Source organism: Empidonax traillii, unplaced genomic scaffold (assembly GCF_003031625.1).
Source record: "Empidonax traillii isolate 1590-97213 ecotype Southwest subspecies unplaced genomic scaffold, ASM303162v1 scaffold1019:size274861, whole genome shotgun sequence".
Lineage (NCBI taxonomy): Eukaryota > Metazoa > Chordata > Aves > Passeriformes > Tyrannidae > Empidonax > Empidonax traillii.
In genome coordinates, this window is record NW_020956212.1 from 46,805 (window position 1) to 62,898 (window position 16,094).

At 49.3% G+C, this 16,094-nt stretch overlaps 1 protein-coding gene across 4 annotated transcripts in view; it reads left to right on the forward strand.

The window, feature by feature from the left end:
- The window catches only part of LOC114068243 (metabotropic glutamate receptor 7), a 137,936-nt gene that overhangs the window by 46,462 nt on the left and 75,380 nt on the right, over positions 1–16,094 (forward strand). For all 4 annotated transcript variants that reach the window (XM_027904196.1, XM_027904194.1, XM_027904195.1 and 1 more), the window contains exon 4: positions 11,532–11,672. In XM_027904196.1, the coding sequence (XP_027759997.1) occupies positions 11,532–11,672 (141 nt within the window). The remainder of the gene's footprint in view (positions 1–11,531; positions 11,673–16,094) is intronic.

The window sequence follows — 16,094 nt, forward strand, 5'->3', positions numbered from 1 at the left end:
TCAGGAGCACCAGGCTGGCTCAGATCGCAGAGGAACATTGGGGAAATAGCCCACTTTGGATTTCTTTGGTTTGTTTACAGCCTGGTTCGGCATCTATTCCAGTCCTCTGTTGTTCTCCAGCTTTTCCTGTGTCCCTGGGGCACGAGCATGTGCTTTTGAGAGAGTCAGTGGGCTGGAAAGATGTGGCTCCAGGGGTCTGGTTCATCCCGGGCTGTGGGGCTGCAGTGGAGCCCAGGAGCACCAGGAGCCAGGGGGGACACCAGTCCTAAGGGACAGGACCTGGACCAGCACTGCCAAATTTACCCATTGCTCCCATGAACTGCCCTGAATTTTCCTCTCATCTCCTCACCCCCACACACCTTTCCCATTTTCCTTCCTGCCCTGCTGAGGGGCTCCAGCACTGGTGGATCTGTCCCCCCTCATCCCCCAGGCTGGTTGGGAGCAGTGGGAGCAGCTCAGGGATCTCCCCTGCCCCAGAGCCAGGCTCCAGCACTTCCCATTCCTCCCAGGGACCTGTTTGCTGGTGAAGGAAGGATGCACCTCTCTGCTCTCTCCATCAATCACTGTGTTTAAAGCCATTCTACCTACAAACTTGTTGGGTTTGTATCTTCCCCAGTGCTGATGAAGCCCTTAATTGAATTTAAATTAATCCTGCAGTTACCTGGGAGCCCAAGGCACACTCACAGCCCTCCAAAGTTTATTGTGTATCGATTCCAGCCTGCTGAAGAGTCACCCTGGGAGTTCAGATTAGCTTTGATTGCTCCTGGCTTCGTGCTGGATCTCGCTGTCCCCTACCTGTGCGTGGACAGACCTGTTCAGCAGGAGCACAGGAGATGGACAGGTGTGTGGGCAGGTGAGTGTGTGGTACCCAGGATGCTCAATGGCCAGGCATCTTCAGGCTCTGCAAGGCCACAGTTAGGTCACCCAGAGCCTTCTCTTCTCCAGCTGAACAATCCCAACTCTCTCAGCCTTTCCTCCCAGCAGAGCTTTTCCATCCCTCTGATCCTCTTGGTGTCCCCTCTGGCCTCTCTCCAGCAGCTCCATGTCCTCCCTGTGCTGTTCCCAGGGCTGGAGCAGCTATGCAGAGGGGTCTCAGGAGCCCTTCCCTCCCAGCTCAGGATATCCTGTGGTTCTGTGAGTTTAAGAGTTACACCCCTGGCTGTTTTGTGGTGCTCAGATATTGGAGTTCCTTCGGGGTTTGTTGGACAGTTTGAATGTTTCCAGAGTATTAAAGAGAATTATCTGCCACTGCTCAGTGCCAGACACAGCCCATAACCAGCCCAGCATTAGCAAGAATTCTGTCTCAAATGGGGTTTGAACCAAATGGTGCTGCTGCTTCAGAGCAAAGAAATGAGGTAGGAAGCTGTAACTGGGCCATAAAGAACTGCTGTAAAATAAGGATTTAGGAGCTTCCTCTGGGACTCCTTGAAATGCAATCAGCTGCTCTTCCAAGCTCCAGCAGGTCTGGCCTGCCAGGATCCAGGTCCTCTGTGGAACCAGCTGTTGTCCATCAGGTGCTCTGGGTGCCTCTAGTTCTGTGTTTCAGGTACTGCTCCCAGGGCTTCTGTTGGCATTTTCTCTTTGATGTTCATACTTAACTGTTATTTGAGGACACTGGAGATCGTGTGGGTGGTTGTTTTGAGAGAGGGAGATGTGTACACACAGACACAGGCTGGGATGGTTGATGCTGCAAGGAGACAGAATTCCCAGAGTAATGTACAGCCACTGATCACCCTTCAGATGTATCACCACTTTTGGAATGCCCTGAGCTGCGTCTGCTCCAGAACAATTTCCCTCTCAGTGCTCTGACACTGGAGCTGTCTGTTGGGTGTGTTTGGGCAGAGTTATTTCCAGCCAGAAAGGCAGGAGGTTGTTTTTAGAGAGCTGCTCCCTGTGTGTGCCAGCTCCTGGTGGGAGTGTGGGTGGTGGGACCCTCCAGACCCTGCAGGTGTGCCCTGGCAGGAGGCACTGGAGGGTGCCTGTGTTTGGGGGGGCATCACAGGGACTGTCCCCCTGCCAGCAGTTGCCCACGTGCTGCTTCCCAGCATTTTGCCAAGGCAGCAGAGCCAAGGGCAGCTGGGGTGGTGGCACCACGTGGATAAGAGGCAGCAAGCCCATGAATGATGATTTTTTCCTCCCCAGCCCCACCATTTGAAAATTCCTGGTGTTTTCTGGTGCTGTTGGACTTTGCTTCTGTGCAGAATTTCAGGCCTCAGTTGTGATAATAATTTGTTCTCTGTTTGTCAGTAAAGTTGGCAGGATTTCCAGGATCTGGGGAGGGATGAAACTCTCAGACCCCCACCAGACCCTGAAGAATGAACCGGTTCTGGGTCACTGGGGCAGAGCTACAGAAAAGAATGGTTTTGGTTGGAATTTGATTGGAATTCTGGTTAGGCATGGAAACAGAAGCCAGGAGAAGATTTTGCCACCTTCTCTCACACCCCCAGTGCAGCCCTGGCAGTGCCACCGTGCCCAGCACAGCTCTGCAGTTGGGTTTGCTGAGCCCAGGGCTGGGGGGAGCTGGGAGGAGGTGGCAGCACTGCCTCGAGGGATGTCACTGCTGAAACGAGGGGAGGGAGAAGGGAATTAGGGAAGGTGGTGGGGAGGTATTCCCAAAATTTCATAGCCCATCATATCCTACACCTGCCAGCACAGCAGGGCCTGATCTGGGGCTGCTCTGGCGGGGATGGAGCGAGAGGGAAGCGCTGCCCTCTCTCTCCTCTTGCTGTGGAATTTGCATCTCTGGTGTTTCTGACACTACAGTTTCAGAGGTTTACACATTTTTCCAGCTCCCAGGACTATGTTGCCAGAGGATTTGTTTTTGCCAGGTACATTTCATGTATTTTTCATGTAAAAAGGAAAATGCAGGAGGTGCTTTTGGAAATAAGCTGCTTGTGGTTTAGGTCAAAATAGCCATGAATAGTCCCAAATATCTAATTTTGGAAATGCTGTTCTGCAGGAGGGCTGAGAACCACAGATTGTTCCTAATGGAACAGCTCATTTTTCATCTCTGATGTGGTGCCTGGGCAGAGCAGAAGGAGTTTAGTGTGTTCTGCAGCATTTCCAGAGCAGTGCCTGGTGGATGCCCACAGGTGTTACAAACCAGGCAATGAAAGATGACACTTGAGCAGGAGGACTGATGGTTTCACTTGGTGTTTGCTCATGTTTGAGAGAAATTTGGGCCCAGGAAGGAGCTCTAGGTAGATCTAGATCAGATCTTTCCAAAGGTGGACTGTGGGATTAGGTCTAAGGGATCGTTATTAGAGCGGAACACAATCGTGGCACGTTTGCAGGGAGCAAATTCATCTGCCTGCATTGTACACTAAAAATGCTCCACTGGGCAGGTATTCAGTGTTCGTGGTGTCTGTGCTGCCCTGCACCAGCAGCTGTTGATCACCAGCCTGCTCCTCACAGGGGGCATCTGGAGCACCCCAGCAAAGCTCTCTGCAGGCTCCAACCTCTCCTCTGCTGGGACTGCACAGACACAGGGATTGAGTGTTCTGACACCTCTGGGCGAGGCAGGCTCAGGCAGAAAGAGAAATGGGCTCATTTTAGGCAGCAAACAGAAGTTGTAAAAGCTTTTCTTGCTTGTTTCCTTGTGTTTTTGTCTTCTAGTCTGTATTGTTAATGCTTGACTGATTATAGGCTTTTGAAAGGAATAGTTTAGGAAATAATGCACATAATAATAATACACATAATTTCCTTAAAGATGATACAATGAATGCTGAAGTGCCCACTTCACTCCTGCTGGGTTTGCAGATCTGCTGCAGGAGTGTGTTTTCGTTCTGTTGACTGACTGGGTGACAACAAAGGCATGGAAGATGATTTAGGAAAATCTCCTCCATGGAATGCCACGTGCTGGTTCCTCAGAACGGGGCAGCAGAGCCAACAGATCGATGGTGAGGGTGGATTAACACAAAAACCTTCTGTCCCATATTGTAGGATGGGGAGGAACTTTGTGTTTGCAAGGGAAGATCTCACTCTGTGCAGCTGAAGGGAATTGGCCTTGGAAGTGGAATTCAGGCTTTGTCTCAGTTCCATTGCATTGCCCATCTGAAATAATCCCCTGTTCTGGTGATCACAGTTGTCTCTGGGGCACTGCTCTGAGTCCAGGGCTGGCAGGGGATGAGGGAGGTGACCAGGAGGTGACGTGAGAGGGAGAGCATGGGGTGTGAGGGGAATGTTGTGCGTGGAAATGGCTTTGGAGCTTTCCCAGCTGCCACAAGCCATCACTCAATCAGGAACTAAGTGGTGAAATAACCTGTCTGTGCACGGATGGGGTTGGGGTTTTTTGGTTGGTTGGGGTTTTTTGTTTTCCCTGGAACTCTGTTGGGTTTGTTGGACAAAACCCAGGAGAAATGAAGCTGAGATATTAGCTGGGACTGCTCTGCTGTGCCATGACCCAGAGCACTTCAGAGGCCCAACTCTCTTACAGTAATTTACAGTAACATAACACTGCTCCAGATATTTATCTTTCCCATACTCTGGGAAAGTTTGCATTAAGCCCTTCACTTATACAGGGCCAAGTACAAATAATTCAATACAATAGTACAGCGACTTTAATTCGTGGAATTAAATTGGTGTGCCTTGTTAAAAAAATAAAATCTAAATCACACCTGAACTTTTTCTTTGACCTCCTTAGAATTGAAATTATATTTTTAGCTGTGGCAGTTATTTGAAATGCTGATGTGTCAGTCCCCAGAGAGGGAATACTTGTCTCGAGTATTGCCACTTGAAATTTTGGGAAGCCACACAGATGTTCATCTCCTCATTATGGAAATAATGTATTTGGTTAATGTGTTGGTATGAAGAGAGGGGAATACAAATTATCTTGCAACTTGAGAGCCATTTAAAAGTTTCCTTATATTTAGGCAGCCTCAGCCACCTCTCCCAGGGCATCTCTGCAGGGTCCTGACTCAGCCAGGTTGGGGGGCTGTGCCAGGGCCAGCTCTGGGGTCAGTCCCATCACAGCACCCCCAGGAGCTGCTGTTGGATAGTTATCTCCTTGGCAATCTGGATGCTGCTCCTGGGGAGGGGTGTGAGTGTCTCTGAGCACCGTGGTTGCAGCTGGGTGGGTTCCTGGGGGACAGGAGCAGAGGATCCAGGCCAAGGGACCTGCCTGGTGGTCCTTGGGGCTGGCCAGGACCCCAGGGGGAATGCTGAGCTGGGCTGGGGGAGCCCTGCCAAAAAGGAATAGTGGTGATGAGAGGATGAGGAATGGATGCTTAGAGGGTGCTCTGCTCCTGAAATCCTTCAACCAAGCTGGAAATGTTTTTTGCTTTCCCTCAAAGCCGCAGGGGATTCCAAGGAGGAGCCCACGTGGGTGTTCCTGTGTGGGACCCTGTGGCCTCAAGCAGTCTGAGGGGTGGGACTGTGTCCCCCAGCCTCAGAAATCACCCTGTTATCTTGCCTTTTTCTGCACAAGTCTGAGCAGTTGTTCTGGCTGGTACCTGGGGCTTTGATGTGATTAATGTGCACAGCTGGAGGGAGCTGGGACTTGGTGTGAGCAGCCTCAGCTGAGGAGTGTTGAGAGGAGGGAGGGAACAGCAATTCCATCCCCCTGACTCACCCCCCAGCACACTCTGGCATTGTTGGAGCAGCCTGAGAGTCCAGAAATCAGTTAGAGCAGGGAAGTAATATTTGTTAGAGCTTCTAAGGAAAAAAGGAAGGGAAGGATGTGATGGAGGGTTTGGGGACTATTTTGAGTGACTTGGGGGTGTTCAGGCTGGGAAAGAGGCGGCTCCAGGGAGACCTTAAAGAGCCTTCCAGTGTACTTTATGAAGAAATTTTCCCCTGGGAGGGTGGGCAGGCCCTGGCACAGGTTGCCCAGAGAAGCTGTGGCTGCCCCAAACCTGGGAGTGTCCCAGGCCAGGTTGGACGGGGCTTGGAGCACCCTGGGCTGGTGGAAGGTGTCCCTGCCCATGGCAGGGGTGGAATGGGATGAGCTATGAACCACTGTGTGATTTTTCTTGGGAATGCTGTCTCCAGGGAATGTGAAAAGCAGATTGGCAGTGCATGTAGCAGTTTAGCTGAGCCGTGACTGCTGTGCAGTGCCAGAGGTGCCAGGCTGTGCCTGCTGTGCCAGCCCGAGCCTTGGCTCCACCTGAGCCCAGCTCTGCCTTGCTGGGGCTGCTAAAGGATGTCTGTGCAGGACAGAGCCAGCCCCTGAGCCAGTGTCTGAACGGTGTTGTTGCTGTCACCAGCCAGGGTTACCCTGTCACCAGTGAGCTGTGGGGACTCCAGTGTGTGCTGGGGCTGTGGGGGGCACACACACTTCAGGCTACACAGCCCTGTTCCTGCTCTGTAGTGATTGCTGTTGACATGGAAACACTGCAGTGAGGCAAGGCAGGTGCACAGAGGGAGAACATGAGCTCTGTGCACTGGAGGGATTGAACAGGAACCTGTGAGTGCTGCAGGCTGGGCTGGGGCACAGCAGGGACCTCTGGGCTGGTCTCAGCAGGAGCACGACGGGCTTTGATTTCCTTCTGAGCTGGTTTGCTGGGCAGGTGTGACAGTGGCTGAGCATCCCTGGTGCCCAGGGCAGTGCCAGCGGGGCACAGCGGGGTGATGGTGTCACAGCTCACATCCCTGTGCCAGAGGGTGCCAGGGGACCTGTTGTGCAGCATCACTGTGGGCCCTGAGGGGCTGCAGCCTCTGTGCCGTGATGGGGTGGGTGCTGGGAGCTTTGGGGGCTGGGGAGCAATCCAGCACTGCCCATCCCATCCATCCATGGCATGGCACAGCCACAGCCTCTCCTCCAGGGGCAGCTCTGACCTCCGTTTCCTTTATTCTGTACGTTCACTGTGTGCTGCTTGATTTCTATTGCAATTTTTTATTATAACTTCAACCTGTTGAGCATCTCCAGGAGTGACTCCAGTGGCTGCATTCCAGCACAGAGGGGTTTCTGTATTTTTATCCTCAGTGTGAATTATGCAAGTCCCTGCCTGGAGTTTAAGTGCCTTTAAGGATCCGCACCGGGCGTTTTGTCGGATGCTGCTGTCGAAGGCAGCAAAACCACTCTCATGTTCTGCATTTAGACCTTCTGTATCTCCCATTTTACTGCTCTGCATTATTAAAATGGAACAGGCCATCTGTGGAGCAGCTTCTGGTAAAAAGAGTGGGAAGCAGGAACTTAAAAACCTGATGGGAAGAAGCCATCGACGCAGGCAGAGGGATTGAGTTAAAGAGCCAATCGCGATGGAAAGCTGAAATAACAGCTCAGACAGGAAAGGGGGGATGGCTTCAAACTGCCAGAGAGCAGCCTTAGATGGGATATTGGCAAGATATTCCTCCCTGGGAGGGTGGGCAGGCCCTGGCACAGGGTGCCCAGGGAAGCTGTGGCTGCCCCTGGATCCCTGGGAGTGTCCAAGGCCAGGTTGGACGGGGCTTGGAGCACCCTGGGCTGGTGGAAGGTGTCCCTGCCCGTGGAGGCAAGAGGGGTCAGGGATGGGGATGAGCTCCCTGTGTGTGTCCAGGTGAATCCCACCCTCAGCTGAGGATGGTGGCAATGAAAATAGCAAATAGGAGGGTTTTCATTTTCAGTTCAGGGTTTTCTGCTGTTGATATTGATGTTTGTGGGAGGTCTCTGAGAGCAAGAGGTGCCTGAGGGCTATGAAATGTAGCATAATGAATAATAATATAGTTGTATATTAACCTTTCTATGAGAGCACTGCCTCAGACACCACCTGGGTCATGATCCCATTGCTGTGGCAGCTGTATAATTTTATCAAAGTGATAAGGATGATACTTAGCCAATATATCTCCATTTCCCTAATAGAAGCTTTAGAGCTTCAAATCCCAGATTGGCCGAAGTGTGGCAAGTGGAATTTCCTCTGTATGTGATTTATGTCATGGATATAAAAAGCCAAATGTGACATCAACTCAAATACCCTTTTTCACAGTTATAACCAGAAATTGTTACACAAAGAAAACAACTGCAAAGCACTTTTATGGCATGATGGAAGTTAATAAAATCATTTGTATTGTGGCCTTTTTGCTGAGTAAGAAGGTCAAGGAAATATCTGTATATTGTCTTAATGGCTCCATAACACCCTGTAGTGTGTGGCTTGGGCAACATCATAAAATCTGCAAACAGACTTGCTATCTTAAAATTGATCCTATCATTCCAACATAATGCTTTCATCCCAGATTTAATGCCAGTAAATGAAACTGTTTTGGGTTAAATGCTGGGAAAACTGGGAAATTGTTTGATGCCAACTCATTTTGGTATCAATAATTGTAGAAAGGGATGGTTTACTATCTGGGTAGCTAAAATTGGTATAACTGACAGTCTGTAGTGTGGTCAAGGGCCTCGTGGGTCTCCATCAGCCCCTCCCTGCTGTTCTTCCTGAAGATACTGGGACTGTCACTTGGCTGCTGCTGCTTCCACTGGTGCCAGTTCAGCGCTGGAGCACCTGCTTTGATCTTTATTTTCCCAGTCCACTGTTCTTCTCTGGGGGGCCCCTTGCTCTGCTGTGCAGCCCCCTCTCTCCTGCAGCCTGTCCTTTCCCTGGGGATGTGTTCCTGAACTTTCCCCAGCACAAATCCCTCCTGCCAGGCTCCCCCTCCCCGTCCCTGGTGCTGCAGCCTCCATCAGCCTCCACAGCACTTACAGTTCCTGGGGCCACCCCTGCCAGGGAGCTGAGCCTGGCACTCTCAGCCAGCACATGGGCATCACATGGAAGGAGAGAGGCAAGATTAATGTGAGAAATAAATCACTTGGGTCTTTCTGTTTTGTGGGAGGAGGGGTAAATAGCAACCACACCCCAGCAGGTCTTACTTTCTGGTTGATAATGGAGATGGTCCTCTAAGCATTCCCAGCCCTGCAGTGCTGTAACATCCTTCCTCCTCAGTGATTCCCGGTCTGGGAGGAGCTGAGAGGTGTCTCAGGGTGTGGAGGGCTGGGAATGTTCCCCAGGCAGGGTTGGGTGCTGGCACTGTGTGTCCAGGCTGTAAATGTAGGATAGAACACCCAGATCAAATGTGACCTGACTCCAGCCAGCTGGGGATGGGCCATTCCCATCTCCTCCTCCAGGAATTTCTATTTTCAATCCCTCAAGCACTGCTGATCCCTCCTGTCCTGATCAAAGGGGATGGCACCCCCTGAGAGCAGAGGGAAAACAACCACGAGCACTTGTCCCTTGTCTGGGACAGACCCTCTATGGGGCTTGGGATCAGGTCCCTTTCCCCTTCTCCCCCTCCATGCTCCTCCTTTTTTTCCTTTCAGTCTTTCATCACTATGTAGCTCATGTACATATTTATCCTGTGGTGGGAGATAAATGAACCCATTAGGCAGTATCATCTCTCTATGTGTAAAAATAATGATTTAATCAAATCATGGTGATTTGAAGTAATAAGAGATTCATTTTAATTTGGAAAATCTCATAAAAGAACTATCTATATCTCTTAGATGTATTTGCTGAAAAAGTAATTTGCTAAAGTATGAAATATGGAGAGCATTGGGGAATCAGTAAATCTTGTCACACCAGAGAAGTACTTGGCCGTGTACAGGGGTAAGAAGAGATTATTCCTACTTTTGCATTAAAGCATCCAGCTTTTTTGGCTGGGTCATCTAATTCCTTGCGAGACTCTGAACCCAGAACTCTGATATTTAGCACTCTGTGTGTAAGTTGTCTTCATGTTGTCAGTTCAGAAAGATTAAGATTAAGCACAGGCTTAAGTCTGTTGTTGCTGCAGAGAACATGCTTGCCTGTATTTCAACCTGAGTGTTTATGAATCATGTTCATTCCTAAGGGTATCTAAAATTAGAGATGCACTGGAGGTGTCCCTGTGCCTCAACCCCCCTGGCACAGATGGTGCTGGCAGGACAGGGCTGTGGGAAGTGTAGGAATGGTCCTGGCTGGGGAGGGATTTCAGAGCTGTGGCCGCCCCAGCCCTGGCAGTGTCCAAGGCCACCTGGGCTGGTGGAAGGTGTCCCTGCCCAGGGCAGGGGTGGCACTGGATGGGCTTTAAGGTCCCTCCCAACCCAAACCAGTCTGTGATTCTTGGTCCTGAGTATGTTGGGAAGGAGGGCAGTTTACCAAGGGGTTGTCTTTGGAGGTCTCCCCCAGGACCTTGGCTCTGTGGGAGCAGCAGTGCTGGGATCTGCAGCACAGCCAGGATGGGAAGGGGTTAACAGGAATTTGTCCAGCTCTGAACTGTCCCACTGCCACTCACTCACCTCCTTGTCCTGATCAATAGGAAATCATGGTAAAAACTGTTCCCTCTTTAATAGGGATCCATTTTCCTCCTTGTGAATGCAGAGGGATCATTACAGCAATCAATGGGAATGTTGTTATTTGTTATTAAATCTGTAAAGGTTTAGAGTAATTCATATGGAATTTTATTACAGTTTTATCAAGACTCATTGATTTTACCTTATTCAGTTAGAGAGCCCTTTTCCCAGAGGTCAGTGGCTTTGGCACGTGGGGAAGGTTCCTTGTTTCTCCTTCTGAGCCATTTGTATGTTGTAGATCTTATGACTGAATATCTCCTTTGAAATGCTTGTTTAATTATGAGTAAAACTACTACATGCAGGTTTGCAGGAAAAAAACACTTCAGGTTGTGTGCTCTTAAAACCTGATGATTTTCCAGATATTCTTCTGACCCACCTGACCGTGAATATTTTCCTTAGGAAATTTTATCCAAAAACTGGTAATTGTGGAATGCCAGACTGGTTTGGGTTGGAAGAGCCCTACTTTTAATGTGATAAACTGCGTCATTTTCTGTGGAGGCTGCAGGTAGAATGTAACTTGCTTTCAGCCTGTTACTGTAAGGCCCCAGTACTGATTTCCCTGGTTTGATTTTGGGAGGTGAGGTGGGGTTGTGTCTTCTGAGCTTGGGATGTGACTCGTGAACAGCAGACTCAGCATTAGAAAAATACGTGTTATGGCTGGGTCAGTGGTACACAAAGCTGAGAGGAGGAGGTGGATTGACCCCATTCTGCATCCCCTTTCCACTTTTAAAACATCTGGATTTGTGCTGCCTGTTTTTCTGCCCAGGGGAGGAGTGCTGTGCCAATTTGCTGATGCCATATGGCTCTCCTCCGGCTCAGTTCCACCGTGAGCTGTGCCAGCTTGTGTCACTCTGCCCACCTATGGCACTGAGGGAAATCACTGACTACAGTGGCAGCAACTTTTTCCCTCTTTCAATGGAATATGTATTTACAGCCATTTCTAACTGCAATCCTCAAAGGACCCCTGTGATGATGCAATAGAGAGGCACAGCTGCTCCACGTTATTTATTTTCATTCCTTATTGGTGGATACCTATTCCATGCTTTTTTTTCCCTTATAACTCTTATCTATATTAATCTGTTTCCCATTTATCTTACCCAGTTTTGTACCTGGCAGTCAGAAACAGAGTCACTTCCCTGCAAGATGCAGCTGATAAGAAAATGTGCAGTGGATTTTCTTTCTTTCCAGGGCCAGAGCCGTGGCACATGCTGGGTATGGAGGAAGACACAGCCAGAGTGTTTGTTTTCCAGGCTGCTGCACGAGCCAAAGCTGAGCTCTCCCCTCTCTCCCTCCCCAGGGTTCGATGCCTATTTTACCTCCCGCACCCTGGAGAACAACAGGAGGAACGTGTGGTTTGCAGAGTACTGGGAGGAGAACTTCAACTGCAAGCTGACCATCACTGGCTCCAAGAAGGAGGACACGGACCGCAAATGCACAGGTAGTTCATCCCTGCCCCTCCTCGTGCGGCAGGATGGGGCAGCAGGGGGATAACTGCCCGGCTGGAGGAAGGTTGGGGAGGGAGGTTAAAACAAATTGCTTTTTTGTAGGTTGTAGAGAAACTGGAACTGCAGCATCAGCCTTACAGAGCAGCAGAGGCTTCAAGAGGAGATGGAAAGAGTCAAAACTTACATTCTTCTATTTTTTCCTGTTTCTGGCTGTCCATCCAGCAGGAAAAGGAATATTTTCCATGGGACACAGAAGTACTTTTGTTTGAGTTCAGGGTGGCTGGAGGGTGTTTTCTTGGTTTGTTTTAGATGGAGAATCTTTCACAACAATTTAGGAGGAAAGTCTTGGCTGGGAGGGTGGGCAGGCCCTGGCACAGGGTGCCCAGAGAAGCTGTGGCTGCCCCAGCCCTGGGAGAGTCCAAGGCCAGGTTGGACGGGGCTTGGAGCACCCTGGGCTGGTGGAAGGTGTCCCTGCCCATGGCAGGGGGGCTGGAATGAGATGGTCTTTAAGGTCCCTTCCCACTCAAACCATTCCAGCATTCCTTGTTTCTATGACTAAAAGACTGTGGAGAAGCTTTGGGCAGAAGGTACCTCCTGTGACACACAGGGCAAAGCCAGAGGTGCCATCTGATGGGTGCCTTGCCCAGGCCTTTCCTTCCCTCTCCTTTTAATTCCTCCCAGCAGCAGTTGAAATGTGTTATGTTGAATAATTGCTTTGAATTTTGATCAAAGGGAATCAGTTCATTGGAAGATTTGTTTTACTTTGAAAGTGGATGGTAACTTCCCATACTTCATCTCACCTGCTTTTGGTTCCAACTCACAGGGGGAGTGGGAGTGTTGAGCATAGAAACAGTGTAGCTCCCACTGCTCTCAAATTTGACATTTGGAGTCTCCCCAAAAGGCTGGAATTTAACTAAACACTGCTCCAAGATCTTTAGGATCATTTCTGGAAGTGCCTGGTGCCCCTTACTGTTCATGCCATGATTTGTTCCTGTTGCTCACAGCCCGTGTTGTCTGATGTGGCTGTAACTGTTGTTCTTTCCCTCAGTGTAGATTGGGCACAAACATCTGGTTTTGGTGACCAACTTACCCTGTCGAGCTGAAAGGCTGCACTGGAGCTCGATATTGTCCCAAATGACATGCCCTGGCACCCCCCTCTTCCCTCCTCTCCAAACTGAAGCAAATTGGGCATCAGAAAAAGCATTAAGTGTGAGTTCTATTGGCGGTGTGAGGGTCAGAATGTCCCACTGATGGGATAACATTATGACTGATCATCATCATTATTTTAGGGTGTGATTGGTGATTTGTACTGCAGCGAGGTGCAGCTCCAGGCTGTCAGCTCTGACAGCAGCAGAGCCCCTGAGCACCGGGGAGGGGTCACCTCCAAACCCAAATGTTCTCCAGTAGAAACTTGAAGGTTCATCTGCTTTTCCCCAGAAAATCCCGGGGGATTGGATTGATGGTGTTGAGATAAAGGCTTTTGTGTGTAATGAGATGATCTGGCTGAGGCTGGGCCGGGCTGGGCTCTGTAACTGCAGGGCTGGTATTGGATCCTGGAGTTCTTTGTCAGATGACAATACAGGGATTACATTGCAAAGAGGCCTCATTGTCCTGCTCTGCTCCTTGAAATTACAATATTTACTCTGGCATATTGTCAGTTGTTCTCAAGCTCTGGTTCTCAGCTACTTTCACATAAAGAGCTTATTTGGAGAAGCCTTCCCACTTTACCCCTGCTGTGTGTGCAGTGTCTGTTCCACGAGTGAGCACCAAGGAGTAGGATCTGATCATGTTTGGAGAGCCCTGGATGCAGGAACTCGTGTTGGGGCTGTGGTGCCACCAGCACAGCCCCTGCAGCTGCACAGGCTCTGCCCTGGAGCAGCTTTGGGTGCTGTTATCAGAGGCAGATGTGGGCACTCAGTCAGAGACTGATGGCTGGAGCTGTGGCACCGTGGATGTGCTCACAGGCCTCTGGTTTGTGACGGTGCTGAATGCGCTGGAGATGGAGATGGATGAAGAGCAGATATTTTTCTGTCAGCACTTCACCAGCTGCTGAATTCCAACTTAGAATCACTGCCTGTTTGATACCGTGAGCATTCCACAATCTTTAAATTAAATCTCCTGTTAATGATGACTATCACCAGGTTCTCAGCAGCACTATTATGTGAGACCCTTTGGAAATGCGTTTAATCCTTCAGGAACTGCACCACTCTCTGAATTCCTCTCATGTGAGCACCGATGGAGTGAGATTTTGATGTCTGTCAGGTGAATTACACGCCATAAAAATTGTCCTAGCGATACTATTTATTCATCATAACTCATCCCCTCTGGTGTGTGATGATAACAATGAGTCCACAAAAACCAGCCGAAGGAGAGGCCTCGAGAAGGTGTAACATGAAAAGCGCTGTGCTGGCTGCTCTCCCGCACTGGGAGGTGCTGAGTGTCGCCTCTGTGGAGATGCAGAAAGTGTGACCAGGAGTTCTTAAACCTGCATTTCACTGCTGTCATCTGAAGGAGACGGGAGAAGAGGAATTCCCTCTCTCTGCGTTCTCACCCCTCCTGATTTGGGCCTCTCCTCCCCCTCTTTGTTGCAGTGTTTTTCTCTCGTGAAGATGCAGCAGGGCCTCGACTGCTCCATCTCTCAGGAATCAGGATGATGAGCACTTGAGACTCGAGTAGGAAGGGAGTTAAATTATTTGTCATCACCTTCAAATAGATCCTTTGGAAGCAGAAAATGCTCATGTCAATAAATTGCTGTTGTGTTTGATCCTTCTCCTGACATCCCAAGGTACTCCTGTCCAACCATGGCACAGAAGATCTCTTGAAATCACGTTGTGTGCAGGTGTCAGCTGCTTCACTGCTGAAGGAAATAATGGTGTTGTGTGGCTCCTGGAGATCTCCATGGTGAAAAAAGCCAAGAAAAAACAACCAGGAGCACGTAAGAAGAGCAGAAGATGGTGCAAATGGGGTTTATATTTACTCCTCAGGCTTTTGGTGTCTTCTGGAAGCACGGAGGGTCACGTCATCTCTTGCTGCACCCAACACCTGAGTTCATAAACTGGTTCTTCTCTTGCACCAAGTTTCACTCCCTGAGACCCCCACGGTGTCCTGACGTGTCTGTGCTGGGGTTTCACTCCTGCTCCTTTGCCAGGAGTCACCCACAGCACCACCCCTGCTGCTTTTATCTCTAGGAAGTTAATGGCTTTGGAGAGTTTCCTTCACTTCCAGGAATAATTAATAATTGAATTTCTATACTCCCATGCTTAAGCCTCTTCAGCTCAGCCTAAGAGGGCGAAAAGTTTCCCACAATGATGTTGAAGTTGGAATTAAAATTGTGCCCATCACTTTGTTTTGTCTGCCTGAAAATGGACTTTGGGCCAGTTTTGCTCACTAGTTACTACAGTGGTAGGTTGACATAAACTAGAGGGAACACTGCTCAGCCAGGCCCATTAATTTGGATATTTTGAATTATTTTCAGATAGTCTGAAGACTATTTGACATATGTAAAACATGGCATTTGCTTTGCAGGTCCTTTGGTAGTTCAGATTTGGGTTAAACTTGTAAGTACAACAAAATCTTTTTAAAAGGTAACTCAGCCTGTGTTTGGGTGACTGACAGCACATTCCCAATTGTATAAATTCATGCATGGTTTGGAGTGAGATTTATTGTGCACAATTTTTGGTGTTTAATGCTCAACTAAATGACTGTTTCAGCACAGGAAACTGTTGTTGTTCCTGGAAATTCCATTAACATTTTAAAATCTCTCTTATTTTCATCCTTGGACACTGTTACATTGCTCTTGGGTTTCTTTAAGTGGGTTTTGCTCAGGTTCCTCTCAGATATCTCACTGCTAAGGCTTTTCTTCCTGCTGTGTGTTTGGCCAGCTGTGCTTCTGGAACTTGCTCTGCCTTATCAGTGTTGTTTGTGTGCAGCATTTCAGTCCCAGCTCCACTTCCCCTGGCATCCACTCCTGGTGCATTGCTAATTTGGTTACAGAGCTGGGCTGAAACCACTTAAAAGCATTTTCCTTGACAGGGCTTGAAAATTTGGTAAGTTCTGTAATCAGTGAGAGGGGAGTGAAATAATGAAAAGGACTTGTGGAACTTCACAGTCTGGAAACTTGCTTTTTCTTGAATTATTTGCAGGATTCCGGTGTTTCCAGTGTAGCTGATTTAAATCTGAGGGCTTTTGGTAAAGGGTCTTTCAACCACTGTCATGGAATCCCAGAGTGGTTTGGGTTGGAAGGGACCTTAAAAACATCCACTCCCACCCCCTGCCATGGGCAGGGACACCTTCCACTAGCACAGGTCCAGCCTGGCCTTGGACACTCCCAGGGATGGGGCAGCCACAGCTTCTCTGGGCAAACCTGTGCCAGGGCCTGGCCACCCTCACAGGGAAGGATTTCTTCCTAATATTTA